Below are 25,728 nucleotides of genomic sequence, written 5' to 3' on the forward strand. Positions count from 1 at the left end.
GCAAAATTACTATCAAATCAAACCTCAATCCATACATTTATGCGGATGATGTAACGATCTACATCCCATTCAAACAAGACCTAAAAGAAATTTCCAGTGACATCAACCAAAGTCTAAAAATCATGCATTCATGGGCGGCCGCATTTCGGCTGAAACTCAATGCAGAAAAGACCCAATGCCTAGTACTAACCTCCCAACACAACAAGAAAGAATACACCGCCATCAACACACCAACCCTAAACCTTCCTATTTCAGAAACCCTAAAAATTCTTGGAGTCACCGTAGATCGACACTTTACACTAGAGAAACACAACCAAGAAGATGTTCCACTCAGTGTGGAAATTAAAAAGAATAAGACCTTTCTTCCCAAGGAATGTTTCCGTAACCTGGTACAATCATTAGTGCTCAGTCATCTAGACTATTGCAATGCACTATATGCCGGCTGCAAAGAACAAATAATCAAGAAACTCCAGACAGCCCAGAACACTGCAGCTAGACTCATATTTGGCAAACCAAAATTTGAAAGTGCAAAGCCCTTACGAGAAAAATTACACTGGCTCCCACTTAAGGAACGCATCACGTTCAAAATATGTTCACTAGTTCACAAAATTATCCATGGAGACGCACCAGCTTACATGTCTGACCTAATAGACCTACCACCTAGGAATGCCAAAAGATCATCCTTGATCTACACTTCCCAAGTTGCAAAGGAATGAAATACAAACTAATGCATGCGTCAAACTTCACCTACTTGAGCACACAGTTATGGAACGCACTGCCGTGCAACTTGAAATCGATATATGAAATAACGAAGTTCCGCATACTACTGAAGACCCATCTCTTTGAAAGAGCATACCAAAAGATCAACCCAAGCATTTCCTCTACAAGTAACCACATAGAAGAGTATTCAGAGGCAGTAAAGATCTAATTACAGCCTTGATGCGAAATGAATGCTCTGTAATATGCGAAAAAATCTGGAAAAGCAACACCTCCATTAGAGCGTGTACTTTTTAGTTTTTTAAGTGCAATTCTCGGTTGCTTGGACTTCCATAAGAAGGACACAATGAGTTTATTAATTTGAGAGTAAAATGTAGTATGGAAAAGAATGGGATCATACTAAGCTAATCTAAGTTACTAGACTAATAACATTAGAAACTATGATACACGTGTATCTATATATACAGGCCAAAAACAGGTAATTTGGTATTACTTAGGTGATTGCCTAACTTCCACAAAGTTTGATTTTTTTTTATTTTTTTGCAGTTCACATCATTTAAAAAGAAAAAGGCAGTTTGAGATAACAAAAACAAGTTTACTGCCTTTTGATGGTATTATTTGAAAAGAATGTTTTACTAAGGAGTCCTGGATGTGATTGATACACTGGTTTCTTACCCTGTATTACATGTTCACTAAAGACAGCTGATCACCAACACACACACACACACACACACACACACACACACACACACACACACACACACACACACACACACACACACACAGACACAGACACAGACACAGACACAGACACACACAGACACAGACACAGACACACACACTCCACCTCTTCTGGAGCTGTGCAGATTATTTTAATGACAATAAATTAACATAAAAAAAAAAAGAGAAGATGAGATTATACCTTTTATTTATTGGACTAGCTTAATACATTTTTTACTATTTTTCAAAGGTAGTGCCGCCTTCTTCGAATCAGAATGACAGAACTGAGGTACAGAGAGAACTGTGAGACTACAGGAATGTGGAAGTTTTGTTTTGTGCATACTCAGATGTTTTTCAACAATTCTTAAAAGCCCTGGAAATATTCAGTTGATATCAAGTGGTGGTCACTTCACCTAAGTAAACATAGTAGATGACGGCAGAAAAAGACCTGCACGGTCCATCCAGTCTGCCCAAGAAGATAAATTCATATGTGCTACTTTTTTATTTGTACTGTCCTCTTCAGTGCACAGACCGTATAAGTCTGGCCAGCCCTATCCCCGCCTCCCAACCACCAACCCCGCCTTCCACCACGAGCTCTGGCACAGACTGTATAAGTCTGCCCAGCACTATCCTCGCCTCCCAACTACCAGTCCCGCCTCCCACCACCAGCTCTGGCACAGATCATATAAGTCTGCCCAGCACTATCCCTGCCTCCCACCACCGGCTCTGGCACAGACCGTATAAGTCTGCCCAGCACTACCCCCACCGCCCAACCACCAACCCCGGCACAGACCGTATAAGTCTGCCCAGCACTAGTCCCGCCTCCCAACCACCAGCTCTGCCACCCATTCTAGGCTAAGCTCCTGAGGATCCCTTCCTTCGGCATAGGATTCCTTTATGTTTATACCCATGCATGTTTGAATTCCGTTACCGTTTTCATCTCCACCACCTCCCGCGGGAGGGCATTCCAAGCATCCACCACCCTCTCCGTGAAAAAATACTTCCTGACATTCTTCTTGAGTCTGCCCCCCTTCAATCTCATTTCATGCCCTCTCGTTCTACCGCCTTCCCATCTCCGGAAAAGGTTCGTTTGCGGATTAATACCTTTCAATATTTGAACGTCTGTATCATATCACCCCTGTTTCTTCTTTCCTCCAGGGTATACATGTTCAGGTCCGCAAGTCTCTCCTCATATGTCTTGTAATGCAAATCCCATACCATCCTCGTAGCTTTTCTTTGCACCGCTTCAATTCTTTTTACATCCTTAGCAAGATACGGCCTCCAAAACTGAACACAATACTCCAGGTGGGGCCTCACCAGTGACTTGTACAGGGGCATCAACACCTCTTTTCTTCTGCTGGTCACACCTCTCTCTATACAGCCTAGTAACTTCTAGCTATGGCCACCGCCTTGTCACACTGTTTCATCACCTTCAGATCCTCAGATACTATCACCCCAAGATCCCTCTCCCCATCCGTACCTACCATACTCTCACCGCCTAACACATACGCCTCTCTTGGATTTCTACTCCCTAAGTGCATCACTTTGCATTTCTTCGCATTGAATTTTAATTGCCAAACCTTAGACCATTCTTCTAGCTTTTTCAGATCCTTTTTCATGTTTTCCACTCCCTCCGGGGTGTCCACTGTGTTACAAATCTTAGTATCATCCGCAAATAGGCAAACTTTACCTTCTAACCCTTCGGCAATGTCACTCACAAATATATTGAACAGAATCAGCCCCAGCACCGATCCCTGAGGCACTCCACTACTCACCTTTCCCTCCTCCGAGCGAACTCCATTCACCACCACCCTCTGGCTTCTGTCCGTCAACCAGTTCCTAATCCCAGTTCACCACTTCGGGTCCTATCTTCAGCACATCCAGTTTATTTAAGAGCCTCCTGTGGGGAACCATGTCAAAAGCCTTGCTGAAATCTAAGTAGATTACGTCTATAGCACGTCCACGGTTCAATCTCCAGTCACCCAATCAAAGAATTCAATGAGATTCATTTGGCACGATTTCCCTTTGGTAAAACCATGTTGTCTCGGATCTTGCAACTCATTTTCTTTCAGGAAATTCACTATCCTTTCCTTCAGCATCGCTTCCATTACTTTTCCAATAATCAAAGTGAGGCTTACCGGCCTGTAGTTTCCAGCTTCTTCCCTATCACCACTTTTGTGAAGAGGGACCACCTCTGCCGTTCTCCAATCCCTCGGAACCTCTCCCATTTCTAAGGATTTATTAAACAAATCTTTAAGAGGACCCGCCAGAACCTCTCTGAGTTCCCTCAATATCCTGGGGTGGATCCAGTCTGGTCCCACTGCTTTGTCCACCTTTAGTTTTTCTAGTTGTTGATACACACTCTCTTCCGTGAACGGTACTATATCCACTCCATTCTCAAATGAACTTTTGCCAGTCCATCGTGGTCCTTCTCCTGGATTTTCTTCAGTAAAAACAGAACAAAAGTATCTATTTAGCAAATTTGCCTTTTCTTCATCATTATCTACATAGCGGTTTGCAGTATCTTTTAGTCTCACAATTCCCTTCTTAGTCATTCTCCTTTCACTAATATACCTGAAGAAATTTTTGTCACCCCTTCTTACCTTTCTAGCCATTTGTTCTTCCGCTTTCGCTAGACGTACCTCTGTCTTGGCTTCTTTCAGTTTCCTCCGTCATTCCTCCCCGTGTTCCTCGTCTTGAGTTTTTTTTGTATTTCTGGAATGCGAACTCTTTAGCCTTTATTTTCTCAGCCACTTGCTTGAAGAACCATAGCGGTTTCCTTTTTCTCTTGCTTTTATTTACTTTCCTTACATAAAGGTTTATGGCCCTATTTATAGCTTCTTTCAGCCTGGACCACTGTCCTTCCACTTCTCGTACGTCCTCCCAGCCCATCAGCTCTTTCCTTAGGTATTCCCCCCATTTTACTAAAGTCAGCATGCTTGAAATCCAGGACTTTGAGTATTGAGTGGCCACCCTCCTCTTCAGCCGTCATATCAAACCAAACCGTTTGATGGTCACTGCCGCCCAGGTGGGCACCCACTCGGACATTTGACACGCTATCCGCATTTGTGAGCACCAGATCCAGCGTCGCTCCCTCCTCATGGGTTCCATGACATTTGTCTGAGCAGAGCACTTTGGAAAGCATCCACAATCTCTCTACTTCTTTCCGATTCCGCAGACGGAACCTTCCAGTCTACATCCGGCAGATTGAAATCTCCCAGCAACAGCACCTCTCTCTTCTTTCCCAACTTTTGAATATCTGTGATCAGGTCTTTATCTAATTCTTCCAATTGTGTTGGAGGTCTGTAGACAACACCCACATGGACAGAGGTTCTATCATCTCTTTTTAAGGTGATCCATATCGCTTCTTTCCTTACCCGAGGTCCCTGTCATTTCGGTTGCTGTGATATCATTTCTCACATATAGAGCTACTCCTCCACCTTTACGACCCTCTCTATCCTTCCTAAATAGATTATAGCCTGGTATGTTTGTATCCCATTCATGGGAACCATTGAGCCATGTCTCTGTGATTGCAACAACGTCTAAGTCTGCCTCCAACATCAGGGCTTGAAGGTCATGAACTTTGTTGCCAAGACTGCGAGCATTTGTGGTCATCACTTTCCATTTCCATTTCCATTTCCTGTATGTTTTCAACATTTGATATTTGGTGTGTTTTTTGTCTTTGGGTCCCTCCATATCTTTTTGTTCCACCTTAATTTATTTTGCTTTTGCTGTTTCTTCTGGCTCAGTTCTATTTTAGGAACCTCACAGAGCTCTAATGGAGCAAAAGAATTCTGTAGGGGTAACACTTGTGAGGGTGTATTCCTCTGTCACATGACGAAGTCTGCCTGAGCCTACTGTGAACCATCTATTCTTAGGTGGTTTTATTCTTTGAGGCAGTGGTGTGAATTTGGTTTGATTTTGTGCAGTCTTAGAATTTGCTTTAAGTGCATCTAATTCCTGCTTTAATTTACTGAGCTCTTGTTTTAAACTAGCGAGCTGATTACAGATAGGACAAGCCTTAAGTTTCCAGATGATTGGCCTTGAAACTAAAGCTCCACAATTATTACAGAGAATAAAAGTCATCTTGATTTGTTGAATGGGTATGAGTAGGTACTTTATGATGGGGCTTGACAGTGTACAAAATTAACTTTACTCCTCAGCAATTTGAGACAGTTGTAATTTGGGTGGAGTTAAGTTGTAATAAGTAGTATAGTTACTGCAGATCCCCATCTTCACAGAACACCTGTTGCTTACTTGTAACTGTAAGTTTGCTGTCCCCTAAGCCTGTCTGAATATATATTTTAGCCACCTGAGAGGAGTGCCCCAGATGGAAAATGTGAATTGAGAACGCAGTCCCCTTTGTTAATGGAAAGAAAACAATAATAGTTCCCATTGATGATGAGAGCAAAGATGAAGTCTTTGCTCCAGCAATTATTATTAATTTGCTGTATCAGTGTTTTTGAGCCACAGGAACATAGTGGCCTGGAGAACCTTTTTTCATAGTGACCAATGAAGTATGAAATTAAACTAAAATCAAAATAGGTGTTTCTTGTTAAACAAATTTCTAACTGCTCAAATAAAATAGAGACTGCAAGCCTCATTCATCCCAAACATCCCCCCATGCCTACCTAGCACTAACTCTCTGTCAGGTACCCCCATATCCCTAGCTACCTTGTTTCCCTGAAAATAAGACATCCCCTGAAAATAAGACCTAGTAGAGGTTTTGCTGAATTGCTAAATATAAGGCCTCCCCCGAAAGTAAGACCTAGCAAAGTTTTTGTTTGTCCCCGATGGGACATGGACACAGAAACCTTAATTTTTTTTCGCTGCAACCGAAAGACGAAATAACATAAAAGAAATGCAAGAAACAAGACTGAGGTGGAAAACCGATCGTCCAGCGGACTCCTACCATCCTCCTTCACGCTTTTGTGAAGATCAACTACCGGTAAGTGAGCCCGGAAAGAAAAGAAACATCCCCCTTGCAGAAATAATAAAAGAAAAGAAAATGAGCAACCGAGCCCTTTCAGCGCTCCTCCATCGCCCAAGGGCTAAGTCAGACTAGAAGGATGGAAAGTGTTACGAATGTACAGGAGGAGCTCATAAAGCGCCACCAACGGGGAACGGAGCTACCATAGAATTTTTTTTAATGTTTGTAATACGGTAGGGATGATCCTGCACCCTAAGCCCTCTCACAACCTCCCGAGACCCCCAGCCAGAGCAGCCCGGCCCCACATTCCATTACCTTCCCTAGTTCATACCCCTCCTCCATTCCCAGCCCGGCCAGGGCGGCTCTGCTCCGCTCGAGTCCTGCGGTCACTGTGGACAGATAGGCGAGCCATGGCCTACTCCTGCAGGATACCGCCCCCACTTTAATACTGTTCCCGAACGCCACAGTCCCCCTACTACTCCCGAATAAGACATCCCCTGAAAATAAGACCTAGCGCATCTTTGGGAGCAAAAATTAATATAAGACACTGTCTTATTTTCGGGGAACACGGTAGCAGTCTCTCTCTCTCTCTCTCTCTCGTACCCATCATCTTCAGTCAGCAGTTACTCTGTAAAATCTACCTTCCCACTGACAACATGTCTGCCACAGGTTACAGCCTGTGCCAACATGAATGCTGCTTCATTTGCTGCACCCTGTGTCAGACTTGGAAGTCATGTGGCAGCAGCATTCATATTAGCATTTCTATGCGCTCTGTGTTTCAGGGAGCTCAGCTCACTGGTAGTTCCCCATTCACCCCTAATCCCCACCTGAAGCCACCCAATGTAGTGTGTGACTTCTAAGTCCCCACACACCCTCTTGCTGCTTTCAAATTGCCTGAGTTCTTGCCCCTGGTCTCCAGGGCCTTCATATCTGACTCATCCAGGGTGGTCAATGTCTTATGCTGAGCCTTGGCTGCTTCCTGTGCTCTGCTGTGTCTGTTGTTGCTGCCTGCAGCAGCTCCTGGCAGGGGGAGGGAAGAGCCTACTGTGTGATAGCTTTGTGATGGAATCATAACCTGTACAGTGCTCTGTTCTCTGTTCACTACTAGCCTCAGCTGCTGTGGTGTTAATTTGCCTACCACCCTGCCTGGTCCCAGCCCTTTTGGTTGGGCTGTGGCACCTGTATCTAGCTCTCTACAGATGCAGCTTTCCTCTCAGAGTAGCTATATCCTGCGGTAGTGGAGCTTTTATGCAGCTGCTGTTATACATGGAGATGGGCAGTAGTGTATTACAAGCTGGAACTTGTGCCTCTTGTTTTGTGGCTGCAGCTAGAGGGAAAGGAAAGAGAGGGAAGCATACAGTTAAAGTCACTTGTGCAACTGTGGGACTAATCCGGCATTCCAGTCTCATTGCCTGTTAAGTTCTACAGCTGTGCAAATAGCTTTGCTGCTGTTCCAGCTCTTCAAGTAGCTCAGACAGGAGGTGGAATGTCAGAGGGAGGGGAGAGACAATAGCAGTGGCAGACAAAGGCAGTTTGAGTCAACCAAATTGCATCAGCACAAGTGAATCATTGGATCTCTCCACTTCCACTTGACTGGCCTCACTGGTCCACTGGGGAATGCCTGAATGCTCCAAAAATGAATCATCTGTTTCTTGAAAGTTATAGATATACTAGTAAAAAAGGCCCGTTTCTGTTGAAAGGAAAGAGGCGCTAGCAAGGTTTTCCTTGGAGTGTGTGTGTTTTACAGAGTGTGTGTGAGAGTGAATGTGTGATAGAGAGAGAGTGAATGAGAGTGTGTGCCAGGGCCTCCCCTCCCTCCTTCCAGTTCCAGGGTCCTCATCCTCCCTCCCTGGGTCCTCATCCTCCCTCCCTCCTTGGGTCCTCACCTCCCCTCCTTCCCAGGGTCCTCATCCTCCCTCCCTCCTTGGGTCCTCACCTCCCCTCCTTCCCAGGGTCCTCACCCCCGCTTTCTCCCAGGGTCCTCATTCCCCCTCCCCTCCCAGTTCCATTCCTTCCAAGCATGGTTGCATCATCTTTCACTTTTGCTTACCCACATCACTGTAGCGCACCCGTTCTGATGGAAATGAAATGGGAGGCAGGCAGGCACAACTGAGGCTCCTAGGGGCGGCGGTTTTTTCATCAGCTGGGGGGAGTTTTGGGAGGGCGGCAGCGGTTCGGGAGAAGAGAGGGAGGGAGGTGGCGGTTTTTTTAGGGCGGTTGGCAGGGGGAGGAGTAGCGTGTTTCCCTACTCCTCCCCCTGCCTGGGTCACGGTTTGTTGCTGTGCGTCGGGATGGTGACGTCATCCGAGACGCAGCCAATCAGTGGGATGATCTACTCCATCTACCAGACCACCTTCGAAAGATCACGGTTCCAGGCAGCCTCAGAACGTTGGAGGTGAGAATATTATATAGGAAGTGGTTACAAATGTAGTGGCTGTGGGAGTGGAGGGTGGCTGCCCATATGGGGATCTGTAACTTTAGTCTATTTTTTAATGACGTAGTTCATTTCTAGTGTAGTTTCATAGGGAATGCATTGCCTGAAAGGTTCGCTTAAGAAAAGACTATCTCTGCTTCAGGAAGCAAGTAAATCTTGCCTCTTCATCCAGGCCTTTAATGGAAGAAGTAATTAACTTTCTAGTCACATACCAACAAGAAGTAACACTGGCTGCATATACTATAGCAGGACATATTTATCCACCTTCCCTAGCTAGATAATATTCGACCACCTTTCTGACCCCATGTGCAACTTTCTTAAATTAGTTCCCTTATTTTCTAACTCCTCTTACCCTAATCTATCTCTGTGCTCCATCTTTGCTTACACCCTATGCTGTCTATTAAAATGTTTATTGCTTATTGTGTTGACATTATAATGTAGCATACTATGCCATACTTTGTATTGTTATTTGAATATCTTTACTACTTGTCTGTTTGCTTATGTTTGACTTATTCTTGCTGTACACGGCCTTGAGTGAAATTCCTTCAAAAAGGCAGATAATCCTAATGAATAAATACAGTATAACAATTTATTTTTATTTGTAAACCACACTAGATGGCATTATTAAGAGATGTATATCTAATGAATAATAAACTTGGAAACTAAACTAAATAAACAGAACGTAGGCAGACATCATGGGATGGGACAACTTGTAGGGGCATGGGGGGGGGGGGGGGTTGCAGTAACAGGAGGAATTTTGTAGCTGGAAAGAGGAAGTGGCCAAGAGGAGGAGGAGGCCATAGCAGAGGCCTGAAGTGGGGCAGTGGGAAGTAAAAGCTTTGATAATAGAGAGGGAACAGTTGTGAACTGAGGCCTTGGGAGGGCAGCAGTAGGGAGCAGTGGAGGAGTAGCCTAGTGGTAAGTGCAGTGGACTTTGATCCTGGGGAACTGAGTTCGATTCCACTGCAGCTCCTTGTGACTCTGGGCAAGTCACTTAACCCTCTATTGCCCCTGGTACAAAATAAGTACCTGAATATATGTAAACCACTTTGAATGTAGTTGCAAAAACCTCAGAAAGGCGGGTATATCAGGTCCCATTTCCCTTTCCGTCTACTTAACTTTACAGTGTGATCACTGCATGCAATTTTCTGGTTTTCAGTCACTTCTATCGCTATGGAGATGTGTAGGATTTATCTTATGTACATTTGATTCAGTGATATAACCAGACAATTTTGGGTAGGCACAAAATTTTCTCTCTGCCATGTCCTCTTCCTCCCCCCACTCTCCCCCCTTTTCTTGCCATCCCAACTCGAAATATACTTTAGCTCATGAGGATCCCCGAGGTCTGTCAGCTGAAGACTTCCTCCGAAGACAACCAGAACCTCTTTTACCATGCTTGGCAGGCAGCAGCAACTCCTTGAGTGATGTCACTGATGCCGACACCCTATGCATACTTAGTTACTGGTGGCTCAAGGATGTTACCGCCATATGGCAAGCTCAGTAGAAGGGAATTTGGCTGCCTTCAGAGAAGGTACTCAGCTGATGGAGCTTGGGGATCCCCACCAGCTACAGCAAGGGTCAGTCGGTAAGCTAGGGCCCAGGGCAGAAAATAAAAAAGTCCCAATACAACAGTTATGAGCAGCGGTCTTGGAGGCTTGGATAACATCACATACGGGTATTTCCCGTTGGATTTTGTCATTGACATCAAAGATATAAGCAGTGGGTTCAAGCTCTGCGTTTGACTGGGTTATTGGATAACTGTGAAATCTGGTCGGTGATCAACTTCAGCGAAATAACTGACAACTTGGGGGGCTGACTGTAGATTAAGCTATTGAGAAAATACAAGAGGGTATGGAATATGGGTACATGTGAATCTCTGCAAAACTTGTGGTGATTTATTGTATACTAGGGAAAAAGCCCGTTTCTGTCAGAAATGAAACGGTGCGCTAGCAAGATTTTCCTTAGAGTGTATGTGTGTGTGAGAGATGGAGTGTGTATGTCAGAGAGAGAGACAGAGTGTGTGTGTGTTTGTGTGAGAGTGTGTGAGAGACAGAGAGTGTGTGTGTGAGACTGTGTGTGAGAGAGAGGGACAAAGAGATAGAGAGAGGCTCGTTTCGGTAGGAAGTGGGGAGAGTCCTTAAGGCACTCGTCAAAGTCCACGGTAACCTTCATGCTCCGCCGGGGAGGAAGGTGACAGGCAGCTCATAACTCCCCGGCCCCATGTCGCTCCCTCTGCTGCCACAAACTGTTCCTGGGCCGGCTGAGAGGACACCGGGATCCTTTACCCCGCCTCCTCTTCCTCCTGCAGCGTCTGCCATGGGGACGGGGAGTGGAGGGGAGACGGGCAGGGAGTAGAACCAATCAGAGGCTCCAGGAGGACGAAGGGGCAGAGTCCACTGACGGGGAAAATGTGAGAGCAGCTCACCCTGTGCTGGCTCACCTTCGTCCTATGCTGGCCGCGAGGGGGGAGGGGTAGGGACTGGTGATGCGCCGTGGGGGAAGGGGGAGGGGCTTGGGTGATGCGACGAGGGGGGGGGGCGGCAGTAAGAGCTGCTTTGTAGGCAGGGGAAGGAGTAAGGAAACACGCGGAGCCTGTTTCCCTACTCCTCCCCCTGCAGTGATGTCAGCTGAGGCTTCGGAGACCCAGCAAGTTACGGACACAGGCAGCCAGGTTTTAGAACGTTGGAGGTGAGAATTATTATATAGGATGTGTATGTGTAGACATTAAAAATTTTGTATATTTATAATCAAGTACATTTGTTGTATAGAGTTATAGATTGCAGAACTCTGAATCAAAGTATTATTCCCCTGTGTTTACAGATTGTTAATTTTAACTGCCAGACCTTTGTCCATTCTTCTAATTTTTGGAGATCTTCTCATGGTTTCTACTCCCTCTGTGGTATCCACTCTATTGGCTATCTTTGTGTCATCCACAAAAAGGCAAACTTTTCTGTCTTATCCTTCAGCAATGTCTCTCACAAATATATTAAACAGAATCAGCCCAGTACTGATCCCTGAGGGACTCCACTGCTCACCTTTCCTTTTCTCTGAGCGTGTTCTGTTTACCACCACCCTCTGCCATCTGTCGGTCAACCAGTTTCCAATCTGGTTCACCACTTTGGGTTCTAAAGTTCAGCCCTCTGAGCTTATTCATGAGTCTTCTTTGAAGAACCATTTCAAACGCTTTGCTGAAATCCAAATAGATTACATATAGCACATGTCCTTCGTGTAGTTCTTGGCCACCCAGTCAAAGAAATCAATCAGATTTGTTTGGTAGTATTTTCCTTCAGTAAAGCCATGTTGTCTCAGATACTGCAGCCGTTGGATTCCCCGCTTTTGTGAAGAGGGACCACATCTTGTCTCCAGGGAACTGGGTTCAGTTCCCACTGTAGCTCCTTATGACCCTGGGCAAGTCATTTACCCCTCCATTGCACAGGTACAAGAACTTAGATTGTGAGCCTACTAGAAGGAGAAAAGTACTTGCATATAATAAATGTAAACTACTTTGTACCACAGAAAGGCACTATATAAGGAATATAATATAAGATAAATAATCAGCAGGTATAAATGTCCTACCTAATTCCTTTCCAAACCAGTCTTCATTATATTATTTAGAATTGTTAGATTGCTAATGCTTTAGAAGTTTTGGGTGTTTATTGTAATGTGTTATAATTTTTTTTTTATTTTATTTTACAATTTCAACTTACATTTCCAAGAATAATCTTGTATAAGAAGTGTTATAGCCTCACAAATTTCAAAGAAATATTTATACACTATAATCAACAGTATTAAGTAATAACACTTAAGTCCTCATTATATGGATTCCAAGATTAAGGTGGAGAAAACAGGAAAAAAGAAAGAGAAAAATCAAAGCAATCTAGCATATAGCAAGGCTAGTACAAAACAATTTTCATTTAACTCCAATAGCATTTTTTGAAGCCACGAATGCGGACAGTTGACTCAGATCCATAAACACATATTTAAGGGAATTATAGTTCACAATACGTTTGCATGGGAATTTTAAGTAAAAAGTTCCTCTAGATGTAAACAGCTGATTTTAACAAGAGGCATTGTTTCCTCTTTCTATTTATTATAATTTGGTGCTTGTTGGAGGTAGCTTATGGTTTATGGAGCCAAATTTTCTGTATGTTCTACTTCAGAAATAAGATATTTAAAAAGTCAGTATAAGAATATTGGCCCTTACACATGAAGTGCAAAGTGATGTGCATTAGGAAGAATAACCCTATTATATCTTCAGAATGCTAGGTTCACATGTCACCACCCAGGAGAAAGATCTAGCTTACATTGTGGACAATTATGGCAGTCTTCGTTTAGTGTGTGGCAGCGGCCAAAAAGTAAACAAAGTTAGGAATTATTAGGGAAGAAAAAGAGAGGAAAAACAGAGAATATCATAATGCCTTCATGGTGAGACTGCCCTCTGAGTATTGTGTGTAATTGTAGTCATTAATCTCAAAATAGATATAATGGAATTAGAATAGATATAGAGGAGGGTAAACCAAAATGATTAAGGGGATGGAAGTCCTTTCATATGAGGAAAGGCTTATGAGGTTAGGGCTCTTCAGCTTGAAAAAAAGATAGCTAGAGGGAGATGTGGTAGAAGTGCACAAAATTCTGAGTAGTGTGGAATGGGTAAGTGCAAATCAATTGTATACACTTTCAAAATTACAAGACTAGGGGACAAGCCATGTCATCACGTCCTAATACATTTAAAAATAAATAGAAAATTATTTGTTTACTCAATGCATAGTAAGCCTCTGGAGTCATTGCAGGAGGATGTGTCAAAACTGTTAGCGTAGGGTTTAAAAAAAGGTTTGGATAAATTCCTGGAGGAAAGTCCATAAACTATTGTGCTACTTACAGGTGTATAATCTGCAGCAGCACAGAGATTTGAACAGGACACAGTGTTGCTGATTAACTTTTAAAATGTATGTTTACTTCCCATTTTAGAAGAGGGATACCTCTTATACAGATTTTCAGTAATCCTGTTAAACTTGGTTCACAGAAAATGGATGGATAGAGCTATTCAGATAATTTATCTGCATAATTTTATCCCGCTATGTCTGTTTTCAGACCTAAATGCATAAGCTATCTGTAGCAGCAGAGATCTTTCTACTCTAGGGCTGATTTCTAAGCCCGGTCAATTCCCCAATTTCAAATGTATAAGTTGCCTATATAGAGTACTTAAGCAGACAAAGTTATGATATAAGTTCAATTATTTGATATACCACAAATGTTCAAAAGAAATCTAACAGTTTACAATATGTCAAAATGAAGTCTTAAGGCATGCCACGACACAGAGGACAGGTCATAACACAGAAGACAAGAGGGGAAAGGGAAAAATTACATGTTTACAAAAGGAATAATGGAAAAGGAAAAAAACAATGGAAGACAGGTGCTGCCAGGTAACATGCCTGAAAAGACAAAGCAAATATAACATCAGAAAGGTGAAAAGGCCAAAGAGAAATAATAGGCTGTAAGATGGGATTTGAAATTGTTAAAGGACCCCTCAAGGCGCAGATAGAGGGGAAGGTTATTCCATAGTGTAGGTGCTACCACACTTTATAACAGGAGTTCCTGAGAGCATCCGGAGAAAACCTGACAAAAAAGAAGGAATGATGAGTAAGCCCCTACTTAGCTGAAGGGATCAAGTGGGAACATACGGATTTGAAAAGAAAAGGCAAAAAGACAGTAGACCAGAGGATAGAATACTGTGAGAAAGGAGGCTAATCTTAAAATGAATCTGGAAGGACACAGGAAGCGCATGTTCCTGCAATGAGGAAGAGGGGTACATTGTTATATTTCTTCCGATTATGAAGCAGTTTTACCACAGTGTTTTGGACCAACTGCAGACGGGTAGCTGATAGGCGGGCAAACCAAGAAGGACAGAACTACAATAGTCGAGCTTAGACAGTACAAGCGAGTGAAGGATAATATGGAGGAAACTGCAATCTAGAAGGGGATGAGTTGTCTGAATGTGAGGAAGGAAGAGGATACCACACGCTGAATGGAATGATAAGCCCCAGAAATTTGAAAAAAAAGGAAGTTATTGGACCTGTGAAAGCATGGGGGTGGCAGCTGGCTGCAGGGCTTCAAAGAATACCAGCATACCTAGGAGTTTGCAGATAGAACAAATAACTTGCCCTCCGATGTTCAAGAACAGCTGCTGACCAGTTAAATAGCATATTGGTGCCTAACCAGCAATATTCAGTGTGAGATAACCAGTTATCTCCCACTGAATAGTGCTGGTTAGTGGCCTAGTGCATAACTGGCTATATTTGTGCGATTTATCCGGTTAGGCTGGTTACGTATAGCGTCCAAATAGGTCTGCATAAATAGCTGTCCTATTTGACCACTAAAAAGTGAATTGGTTAGCATTGCACAGCAGCATAACCAGTTAATTTTTTAGCAGTTAAAAAACCCCCTGGGTGTTCAGTGCTGATCGTCAGAAACAGCCCTTCATCGAATATCTGACTTTAATGCTAGCGGTGGACAGCAAAAGCGCTGCCGGCTGAATATTGGGCCCTTTATTTCTGCAATCAGATAATCAAACATAAGAAACCTGTTCCTTCACAATCATAATGATGACTTGAAGGTCAAAAGCCTCTTTAGAACTCAAATGCTATCATCCTATAGGCTGTGGCAGACAAGCGCCACAATCTCAGCGAATATTATTTTCTATATGTAGGCCTAGTGCTAGGCAGGCCTTAAGGATTAGTGTTGTTGAAGTTCGAAGTTATGCTTGGCCTACCTGAAGTAAGCTTCTGCTTTTTATAATCCTTTTGGTGAAGGCATCAGCTGGTGTGTTGCTTTTGTGTTCCCCGGCCTCTACAGATATGGTAGCACAGCTTGGAGCCGCCTTGGAGGATTCTTTGCTGCTGGGTGTCCCTGACCTGACAGTGCTCTGAGCTGAAATCTTCCCTGGGCCATGCCCTCCAAGCTCTGCCTTTGCTGAGTCACTCCTCCCCTGGGTGTGAGGGGTTTAAGGTAGTACTGCAACCATGAGGGAGTGTGGTAACTTCCCATAAACTCCCACACAGGACCATACACCTTGACGACTGCATTAACTGCTTTTGAATATTGACCAACTTGTTTCTTTACGACCAGAAGGGAGACAACTGCTGTCTTCTTGAAGTCTTGATAATGTTATCGGTTAAAGGTGACAGCTTCTAAAATGGAATCTTCACATTAGAGAGGCTGCTTTATAGAATTTAACAAAATTTGTTTGTCTGAGGATATACTTAAGTGTTTAGCTTGTAAAACAGCAAGGATCTGTGGAATGACTGAGAGCTCTCTCAATGAATTTCTGGTCTTTTTACATATTACATAGAGCTTATTAATAGAAGTCTTTTAATGACATCCAGATTTGTATTTGTTTTGTTTATACTGGATCATTGGTTGGCATATACATTTTAGCTCACTGAAGCCTCTAATTCCCTTCCAGCCATAGCTGTTTATTCATGTTAAATTAGTTTACTGGTGACTGGAGTAACCTCAAGAGTAGCTCCCATCAGCAAGATTATAAAAATAATTTTATGTCTTGGATATTGTAAATTCTAAACTTTGAGCATTTCCTGTAGGCTGGGACACAGATTTATTATCCCTTTCCTCTGAAGACAAGCACACTGACCACTCTCAAATGTGGGTGATGTCCTCTGACAGCACTAGTATTCCGCATTTCGCAGATTCTAAATGGAAAAACTTGAACAGCTTTTCTCATGTATATGCATACTTTTCCATGCTTCTGTTGTTTCATGGAATCCTTCAATCTGGTTTTTTCCAGGACAGTGTTTGAATGTGCCTTACCTCCAAGTGTACTCTTCTCTGACACCTTTCTAATTTTCAGAGAGATCGAGCCTCCTCTGCCATAGAATCCCCATATGTCCTTTAATTTTGTTAGGTTTTTCAGCTTTAGGAGGGTTGCATTATTTTCAATGTGGTTGCTCAGCCTGAGGATTTCCCCTTGGTTGCTTCAGTGTCCTCAATTGAATTTTCATAGCGTCAGCAGCAGATGAATCCAGAAACAAGTGGGTTGTATCCATCTACCAGCAGGTGGAGATAGAGAACTAAATTGCAGAGAGCTATACCATAGTACGAGCCCTAAAACCAATTAGTATATCTGTATCTCCATCAGGTGGTAGACGGACCCAGCTCCTGAGTTTTTGGATTTTTTGAGTCTCCTGGGCTGTTAGCCAGTTGAGGCCAGGGATGTGTGTGTTGGGACCCTCTTTAGAGGCATACTGGTTTTCTGTCCCTGCCTCACCCTGTGAACGCTGTGTCTCTCGGTGCTTTGACTTCTCAAACTTCTTCACAAAAAAAAAGAGCAGTGCTATTTCAGCATAATTCTGTGCAGCATGGGAACAACTACTGAGGAGGAGATCAGAGTACTGGACTGGATTGTCAGTACCTGTGTAGACTAGAACCTCTACCTTTCTTCCTTGGGTGAGTGACTCCTCCGGTTTGATCATGTGGGATGGCGACAGAGGCCTTAAGCGCTGCTCCTGATGTGGGAAACGTCCGGTCGGCAGTGGGGGTGTGCAGCCCAGACTGTGCTGTGACCAGGGGGAGTGAATCGGGGGCTTTGCTGTCTGGCACGCCGGATTCTCGCGCAGAACTCATGAGGCGGGCTTAATTTTCTATCCGCCTGTGGTTCCTTCCCTCGGATTCTCCGCAATTCTCCTCTGCTTTCTCGATTAAGCAAAGCAGGAATTTAGCGGGAAAGGACTACAGTGGGGCTCTGCTAGGACTGGGTGTTCCTCTTAGTGGGTCATCAGCGACCGGAAGTAAGGTGGCTGTTTCGGGGGTCCTGTTTTCTCCCATTCTTCTGTTACATCAAGCATATCTGTTAAAACGTAATCTGCCCCCACCTGCTTTATCAAGTGAACGACATGAGCCTGCGGCGGCACTGGGTGAGGCAAGTGGCAGTCTCTCCTAGTTGAGGTGCTTTAATCTCATAAACGCAGACACCTGGAATCGGAGTCTGGCATGGCTCTGTTGCGCCAAGGTCTCTTGTCCCTTCTCTCTGGATGTTCAAGGGATTCTTTGCGGTCCCTGACTGTGCAAGATATCGAGGAGGGAGAGATCATCTCTGAGGAGCAGTGCGTATTTTCATAGAGAAGAACTGTCTTCTCTTATTTCGTCGACCTTAGAAGTCTTGAACATTGAAGATCCTGAGGCGCAAGGGGCAGCATCGATGAATGTTTGCATGGCAAGTACGAGAAGGCCCACCAGAGCTTTTCCAGTACACAAAGCTATTCAGGAGATCATCACAGCACAGCGGGCTGACCCTGATGCGCCTCTCAAGGTGTCTAAGGCCATGGCTTGTTTGTACCTGGTCCAGAGTAGCCTAGCAGAAAACTTGGATCTTCCACGGATAGATTCTTTGGTGACAGCAGTCACCAAGAAAACCACCCTTCCGGTGGAAGGAGGGGTGGTGTTAAAGGACATACAGGACATGCGTTTGGAAGCCTCCCTGAAGTGTACTTTTGAGGTGACTGCCTTAGCCCTCAAAGCATCCGTTTGTAGTTCTTACTCGGCCCGGGCTTCTCTGGATTGGCTCCAGCAGTCTACAGATCAAGAGCAGGAGCCGGGGGGTTTTCTTGTAGCCTTTGTACCAAAGATGGAGGCTGCTCTTGCTTATCTGACGGACGCCTTATATGATCATTTTTGGTCTTCGGCGAAACTTATGGCTTTAGCTGTCACGTCTCGACGCCTATTGTGGCTTTGTCATTGGGCGGCAGATATGGCCTCTATGCAGTGCCTTACCAGGTTACTCTTTCGAAGCAAGCTGTTGTTTGGAGAGGATTTGGAAAAGATTATTAAGGATTTGGGTTATTCTAAGTCTCAGAGGTTACCCGAGGATAAGCCCAAGACCTCAAGCCGTTCTGGATCCACTAAGCCTTGGTTTCGAGAAGCCAGGTGGTATCGTCCGGGTAGATCTTCCTCTTCCTTTCCTCGATCTCGATTTCAACAGAGGTCTTCCTTTCATGGAGACAAAAAGGGAGTGGGTTCTGCGGCCTGTCAGGGGGCAGCTGCTCGATTCTCTCAATGATGGGACACCGGTCCACTCTTCGGCCTTAAGGATAGGGGGTCAGCTGACCCAATTTACCAAGAATGGGCCAACATCACTTCGGACCAGTGGGTTCTCTATGTTATCAAAGATGGTTACAAATTAGAATTGCGACTCCAGTCTGAGACTCTTCTTGGAATCCTGGTGCGCCTCTTCCTCAAAGCGAGAGGCGGTGTTCAGTGTGTTGCGTGACCTGTTGGCATTGGGGCTGTTTCAGCGGTTCCAGTGCCAGTCGGTACTGCATATTCTTCATAGTTCTGAAGAAAGGGGGTTCGGTCAGACCTGTTCTCAACCTCTGTAAGGTAAACCAGTTCCTCTGTTTCATCATTTCCGCATGGAAACTCTGAGCAGTGATAGCGGCGGTCCAACCACAGGAGGTTTTGACAGCCCTAGACCTCAAGGCGGCTTATCTACATATTCCGCTGTGGCTTCCACATCAGCGATTCCTGCGGTCTCTGTCCTAGGGCAGCACTTCCAGTTTCAAACCTTACCTTTTGGTTTGGCCATAGCGCCTTGCACTTTCTCCAAGGTAATGGTAGTGATGGTGGCAGCGGCGTTAAGGAGAGAGGGGGTTCGAGTTCACCCCTATTTGGATGACTGGCTCATTCGGGCGTCATCGGAGTCGGAGAGCCAAGTAGCTACTCAGAGGGTAGTGGGCATACTTCAGTCTCTCGGATGGGTGATCAACTTTCCCAAGAGTCATCTCTGTCCTTCGCAGAATTTGGAGTATCTGAGAGTGCACTTCAATATGGCTCGGAGGGGGGGGGGGGGGTAGTCTCCCAGACGGAGGGCAGGCGGCTCATGTTGGCTCACCAAGCGAGAAGCATTTATGAGTGCCAAGTCCCCTAGTTTGGGATTATGTTCAAGTTCTCGGGTCGATGGCGGCTACTATCGAGGTAGTTCCTTGGGTGCGAGCGCACATGAGACTTTTGTAAATGTCTCTTCTTAGTTGCTGGTCTCCAGTTTCCCTGGACTACTTGCGTCAGCTCCCTTGGTTGGCTCAAGCATGGACCAGCATAACCTGGTGGCTTCTTCCCTTCCACCTGCAATGAGGGATGCCCCTAGCAGCCCCGTAGTCATGACGGATGTCAGTCTTTCCGGTTGGGGAGCGCATTTTCTGTCCTGCTGTGTGCAGGGGCGCTGGTGGACGGAGGAGGCAACTTGGTCCATCAATCGATTGAAGTTATGAGCGGTTCTGAAGACCTTGAAAGCGTTTTGAGAGTTGTTGTAGGGGTCTCCGGTTCGAATGTTCTCAGACAACACGACAGCAGTAGCTTACATCAACTGACAGGGTGGAACTGTCGGGCTCTTTGTTCTGAGGCGAGCAGTTTACTGTCATGGGTGGAGTCGAATCTTCTCCTGTCAGCGACTCACATTGCCGACCATGACATTGTTCAGGCAGATTTTCTCAGTCAACATCTCTTGGACGCAGCGAAGTGGGAGTTGTTGGACACTGGGTTTCAGCTGATTTGCAGTTGGTGGGGCCGCCCGGAGATGGACCTCATGGCGACTCGATCCAATGCCAAAGTCCAGAGGTTCTTCAGCAGGCAAAGAGAAGTAGGCTTCGAAGGACTAGATGCTCTGCTTCAGCAGTGGCCGCAGGAAGTTCTGTTGTATGTGTTCCACCTTGGCCTCTTCTTGGCCAGGTCCTGCTCAGGATCAGAGACATCAGGGGTTAGTGATCCTGGTGGCTCTGGATTGGCCGCGGCATCCTATGTGGTCGGTTGCTGGTGGAGACTCCGCTTCGCCTTCCTTCGTCTCCGGATCTGTTACATCAAGTGCCTGTTCTGATGGAGGATCCATGCTGCTTTGGTCTTATGGCCTGGCCTTTGAGAGGTTGAGATTGAGACGAAAGAGCTATTCGGATACGGGTGATAGCCGCACTGTTGCAGGCTTGGAAACGTTCCACTATGATGGCGTATGCCGTGTGTGGCGTACTTTTGTTTTATGGTGTGCCCTTCGGGGCTGGAATCCACACGTTCTTCAGTCTCGCAAATGTTGGACTTCCTGCAGGAAGGTCTCCAGAAAGGGTTGGCCTATAATTTCTGAAGGTTCATCTAGTGACGCTTTCCTGCTTCCGAGGTTAGCTTTCTGGATGTTCGTTTGCTACCCATCCGGACATCTCTCATTTTTTGCGAGGGGCTCTTCATCTTGGGCCTCCCTGCCGCTGACCTTGTTCTAATTGGAATCTTAACTTGGTTCTGCGTTGGGGCGGGCTCCGTTTGAGCCGCTATGCAAGGCTTCGGAGAAGGACTTGACACTTAAGACACTCTTTGGTGATGGTAGCTTCGGCGCATAGAGTTTCCGAGTTCAGGCGTTGTCTTGTCGAGAACCCTTTCTTCATTTTATGGAGGCAGGGTCTCTTTATGGCCGGTTCCCTCATTCCTCCATAAGGTGGTGTCAGCATTTCATCTTAATCAGGATTGTTTTCTTCCAGCTTTTCGTCGGGAGGACTTTCCCGCTCAGTTTGATTCACTTTGGTTCCTGGATGTGTGGAAAGCCCTGATGCAATACTTACAGGTTTCAAACGATTTCGACACTCGGACCATCTTTTCGTCCTGTTGGCAGGACAGCAACGAGGGGAGGCTGCTTCCAAGGTGACAATTGTGCGTTGGATTAAAGAGACCATTTTGTCTGCGTATGTCTCAGCGGGTCATTCTCCAGTGGGCATTCGGGCTCATTGGACTCGATCACAAGCTACATCTTGGGCAGAAACCGGCGTACTTTCAGTTGAAGAGATTTGTCGAGCAGCGACGTGGGCTTATTTGCATTCCCTTTCTAAACATTACAGAATAGATTTGGTGGCGCATGCAGATGCACAGTTTGGAGCAATGGTGTTGACGTGCGGGGTGTCTGCTTCCCACCCTATCTAGGGAGTGCTTTGATATATCCCACTGGTTTCTGGATTCATCTGCTGCTGACGTTATGGAAGGTAAAATTATGCCTTATCTGATAATTTTCTTTCCTTTAGTCGCAGCAGATGAATCCAGGAATCCACTCTGTGTCTTTTGGAATCTGTCCGGACCTTTCTTCCTTCTGTCTTTTACTGTTCCCTGAACAGGACCTGTGTTTCTTTTCAGATGGAATTCTTGTCTGTATTAAAAAAAAAAAAAAAAGAAAGTATTTTTTTTACGCAGTAAGAAATTTGTTCCGTTGTTGCCATGTCGGCATTTCTGTTCGGCGAGTCAGCTTGCGCTTTGTTCCTAACTCAGGTTTGTGAGGAAATTTTCAGTCTTTCTTTAATTCACTTTATACTGCTTTGTGATGGGACATACTAATTGGTTTTGGGGCTGGGTACTATGGTCTAAATGAGTCTAATTGTACGTGTATGAGCAGGCAGTTTTGGAGATGACTCCTATCCATTGTTGTCTGTGATATCATAAAAGAAATTTGTGATTCATTTCAAGCTTAAACTGCTGAGGCATATAATCAAATGGATATAAAGTAAATAAGCAACCCCTCAGATAAACCATACAGTCTGTTATGATTTGTGGCATTCTTTTCTACATGGTCTGGGTGATTCCAGATCTCTGATCCCAATGTGACTTCTAATAATTCTGAGTGATTCCACTTCTATTCTAAGCTATACCTTTTTTTTGTTTTCTTTTCCCCTCCATGGCTTTCTGATAGGCAAAAACTAGCAAAGAATTATGGCATGACCCGCATGGACCCCTACTGCCGAATACGTCTGGGCTACGCTGTGTACGAAACACCAACAGCACACAATGGCGCAAAGAACCCACGCTGGAACAAAGTGATTCAGTGCACGATCCCCCCTGGGGTAGATGCCTTCTACTTGGAAATATTTGATGAGGTTAGCATCCCAACTGGGGTAGGGGAGGGGTATAGGATCTATTCTCCAAAAGTACAGCTTATGGTGTACAGAGACAGATGTATTTGCCACTAAGTGTCTCTTGTCTGTTTTGTCCCCCTCAGCGAGCTTTCTCTATGGATGACCGCATTGCTTGGACACACATCACCATCCCAGCGACTCTCAAAGAAGGCAAGACGTTGGATGAGTGGTACAGCCTAAGTGGAAGGCAGGGTGACGACAAGGAAGGGATGATTAACCTAGTCATGTCCTACACGGTAAGTTAGGAGAGACTCCGAGCTAGAGGCAAATTGGGATGCCATTCTCTTGTTCAGTTATTATCATTTATTATCTTTCATGTCCAGCCAAATGAAAGAGAGTTTCTGGCGAGAGACTTACTCGCTGCAAAACTAGTAAATAAAGGTTGCCAGGTGAATTGATTAAAAAAAAAAATACACAGCCAGGCTTGTTTAATGCTTCTATTGAGTTGTTGGTAGCATGTCATCAATTATTTCAGTGTTTGTACTCTGTGGCCTGCCATTATAGTCAGTCAATCATTTCTTTAGGGATAACTTTCCTAATAAAACCCCAAGGTGATTTACAGCATGAAACCAAAATAATAATGCAAAGTAATAAAGTCTAATTATAAATAAGATCATTTTTTGTTTCACAGGTGCCTGAAATTTAAAAATGAAAAGCACCACTAAAACTACACCTGATTAATCAGGACGGGAAAGCTGAATCAAAACCAAGCCTTTACTGATTTTCTAAATAACTTAAAATCTTCAAACAGTCTTGTGACACAGAGTAACATAATATAATGCACATTTCCTTTCTTAATAGTTTCTTCTAGACAGTGGCGTAGCCAGGACCTTTGAACAGGGGGTTGTCTCATGCCACACCCCCTCCTCCCCATACCTTAAAATCACCTCCAGTTTTCGACTGGCCAGCACCAGCGGCAGAAGCACTCATAGGCAGTCTGCGTCTTGCACCGGAGCTTTCTCTCTGAAACTGTTCCCACCCTTAAGAGAACAGGAAGTTGGTGGGATGGTTCAGAAAGAGATCCCTGGTGCAGGCCGCTGGCGTTGCCCAGGCAGACTGGAAGTAATTTTAAGGCCCAGGGGTGGGTGAGGGAGGGAATTGCAAGAGCTTTACAGGGTCTGAAAAGGAAGGGAGAGAGAGATATGGCGAGAGGGAGAAGGGAGGGTCTGACAGAGGATACATATGCAAGATGCACACTTTGAATGGATGCGCCACTGCTTCTGGGAGAGAGGAGGCAAAGACAGTAATGTTTGATTATGTTTTATTAAAACTTTATATATGGCCTTGTCGGATCAAGGCGGTTAACAATTTAAAGTACAATAACATAAATTAGAAAGAACACCATTTTTAACAGGAAAGGCCTAACCCATACATTCAAGCACACTCACAAGTAAAGAAAGAGTTAATGTTTCTTAAATTGCAGTAACCTCAATAAACCTTCCTAATCCCGTCATCAGATGCTTGACAAAAGAACAAAGTTTTGTGCAGGTTTTAAACTTTCTCAAACCCTTTCGTAGCTCATTCCAAAGAAAAGGAACCAAACAAAAAAAAGCTCTTTATCTTGTTCTTTCCCATCATATTCTATTTACACTAGGGACTACCATTCTAAAATCCTGAAGAGAATGAAGTGCCCTAGCTGGTAAATAAGGTATTGCTAGTAATCTCAAATAAGGCGGTTGCAATTCATAAAAGCCTTATGAGCCAATACTAATATCTTAAATTGAATCCTGTGTAAAATAGGCAACCAATGGAATGTACAAATAATGGAGTGACATGATCAAGTTTACATTTATTACCTAATAATCTAACTGCTGCATTTTGTAACATACATAGTGACGTAGTAAATGATGGCAGATAAAGACCTGAATGGTCCATCCAGTCTGCCCAACAAGATAAACTCATTTTATATGGTATGTGATACTTTGTATGTATGGTTTATATAATCTTTTCAGGAAACACACCCTGGCAAGCATGCGTAAAAACATTACTGTAATCGAGCCAAGAAATAAGTAGTGTAATGCTGAATCATTGAATAAGTGTCGCAAATTTTCATAATATCATGAAACCATCTTTTGCCACTTTGTTAAGCTAATTGATTCTCCAGTGTCAATTTAGAATCAATAAGGACCCCTAGATAGGTAAAACATGTCACTGGTTTAAATGGGATACCAAATAATATAGGCATTCCTATTGGGCATTCTTGGTGCCCAGTAATCCAACAGTCTGAGTTTTTGCTACATTTAATACTAATCGATGTACCATTAACCATTCTGAAGTTGCATCTCAATCCTCATACAAACAAGTTAGATCCAGGGTTTGCGGGGAAACTCTTACTGTGATCAAAATATCATCAGCATAACAATAGACTCTAAGTTTTAAAGATCTGTATCAAGGCGATTAATGAACTAAGAAATATATTAAACAAAGTTGTCAAGAGCGCGGAGCCCTGAGGGACCCCACACTCTAATGGAAATTTCTGAGATGTGTGTGCATTTAACAGCAACCTGAAAAGATATGTTCTTTAAGAGAGAGGAAAACTAACAACATTGCAAAAGTAAACTAGGATCAATTAAGTCAAAGGCTGAGGCTAAGTCTAGTGATACTGTGAAAACTATGTCCCCTTTGTTTAGCCACTCGTAGACCTCACTCAGCATTGCAGTTATTAGAATCAGTATGTAGAATCAGCAGATTGTAAATTCTATACTGGATTATAAACTGGATTATAAACTTGAAGGCTGCCACCAAATGAGAGGAGCCTAACTCTCTTAAGTCTTTAAACACAATGCTAAAGACTTTGGGGCTGATACTGAGACCACAGGAGGGCACCCGGCTAACTCCCTTGGTTGGTGGTGAACCTGGAAATTCAATGCCAGGGCCATATCTGGCGACCAGCATTAAATTTCTGTTTTTAATTTTGGCTCCTAAAACATAACCGGTTAAGCTGATATTCATTGGCTGACTGGCTTAGTTATAGTGACCAAAGATAT

The 25,728-nt window shown here is 44.3% G+C and overlaps 1 protein-coding gene across 1 annotated transcript in view; it reads left to right on the forward strand.

The window, feature by feature from the left end:
* TOLLIP (toll interacting protein) overlaps positions 1 to 25,728 on the forward strand; it is a 213,427-nt gene that overhangs the window by 113,990 nt on the left and 73,709 nt on the right. The window contains 2 exon segments of the mRNA XM_030201244.1: positions 22,519 to 22,702; positions 22,825 to 22,977. Of these exon segments, the coding sequence (XP_030057104.1) occupies positions 22,519 to 22,702; positions 22,825 to 22,977 (337 nt within the window).

The sequence above is a fragment of the Microcaecilia unicolor genome, chromosome 4 (assembly GCF_901765095.1).
Source record: "Microcaecilia unicolor chromosome 4, aMicUni1.1, whole genome shotgun sequence".
Lineage (NCBI taxonomy): Eukaryota > Metazoa > Chordata > Amphibia > Gymnophiona > Siphonopidae > Microcaecilia > Microcaecilia unicolor.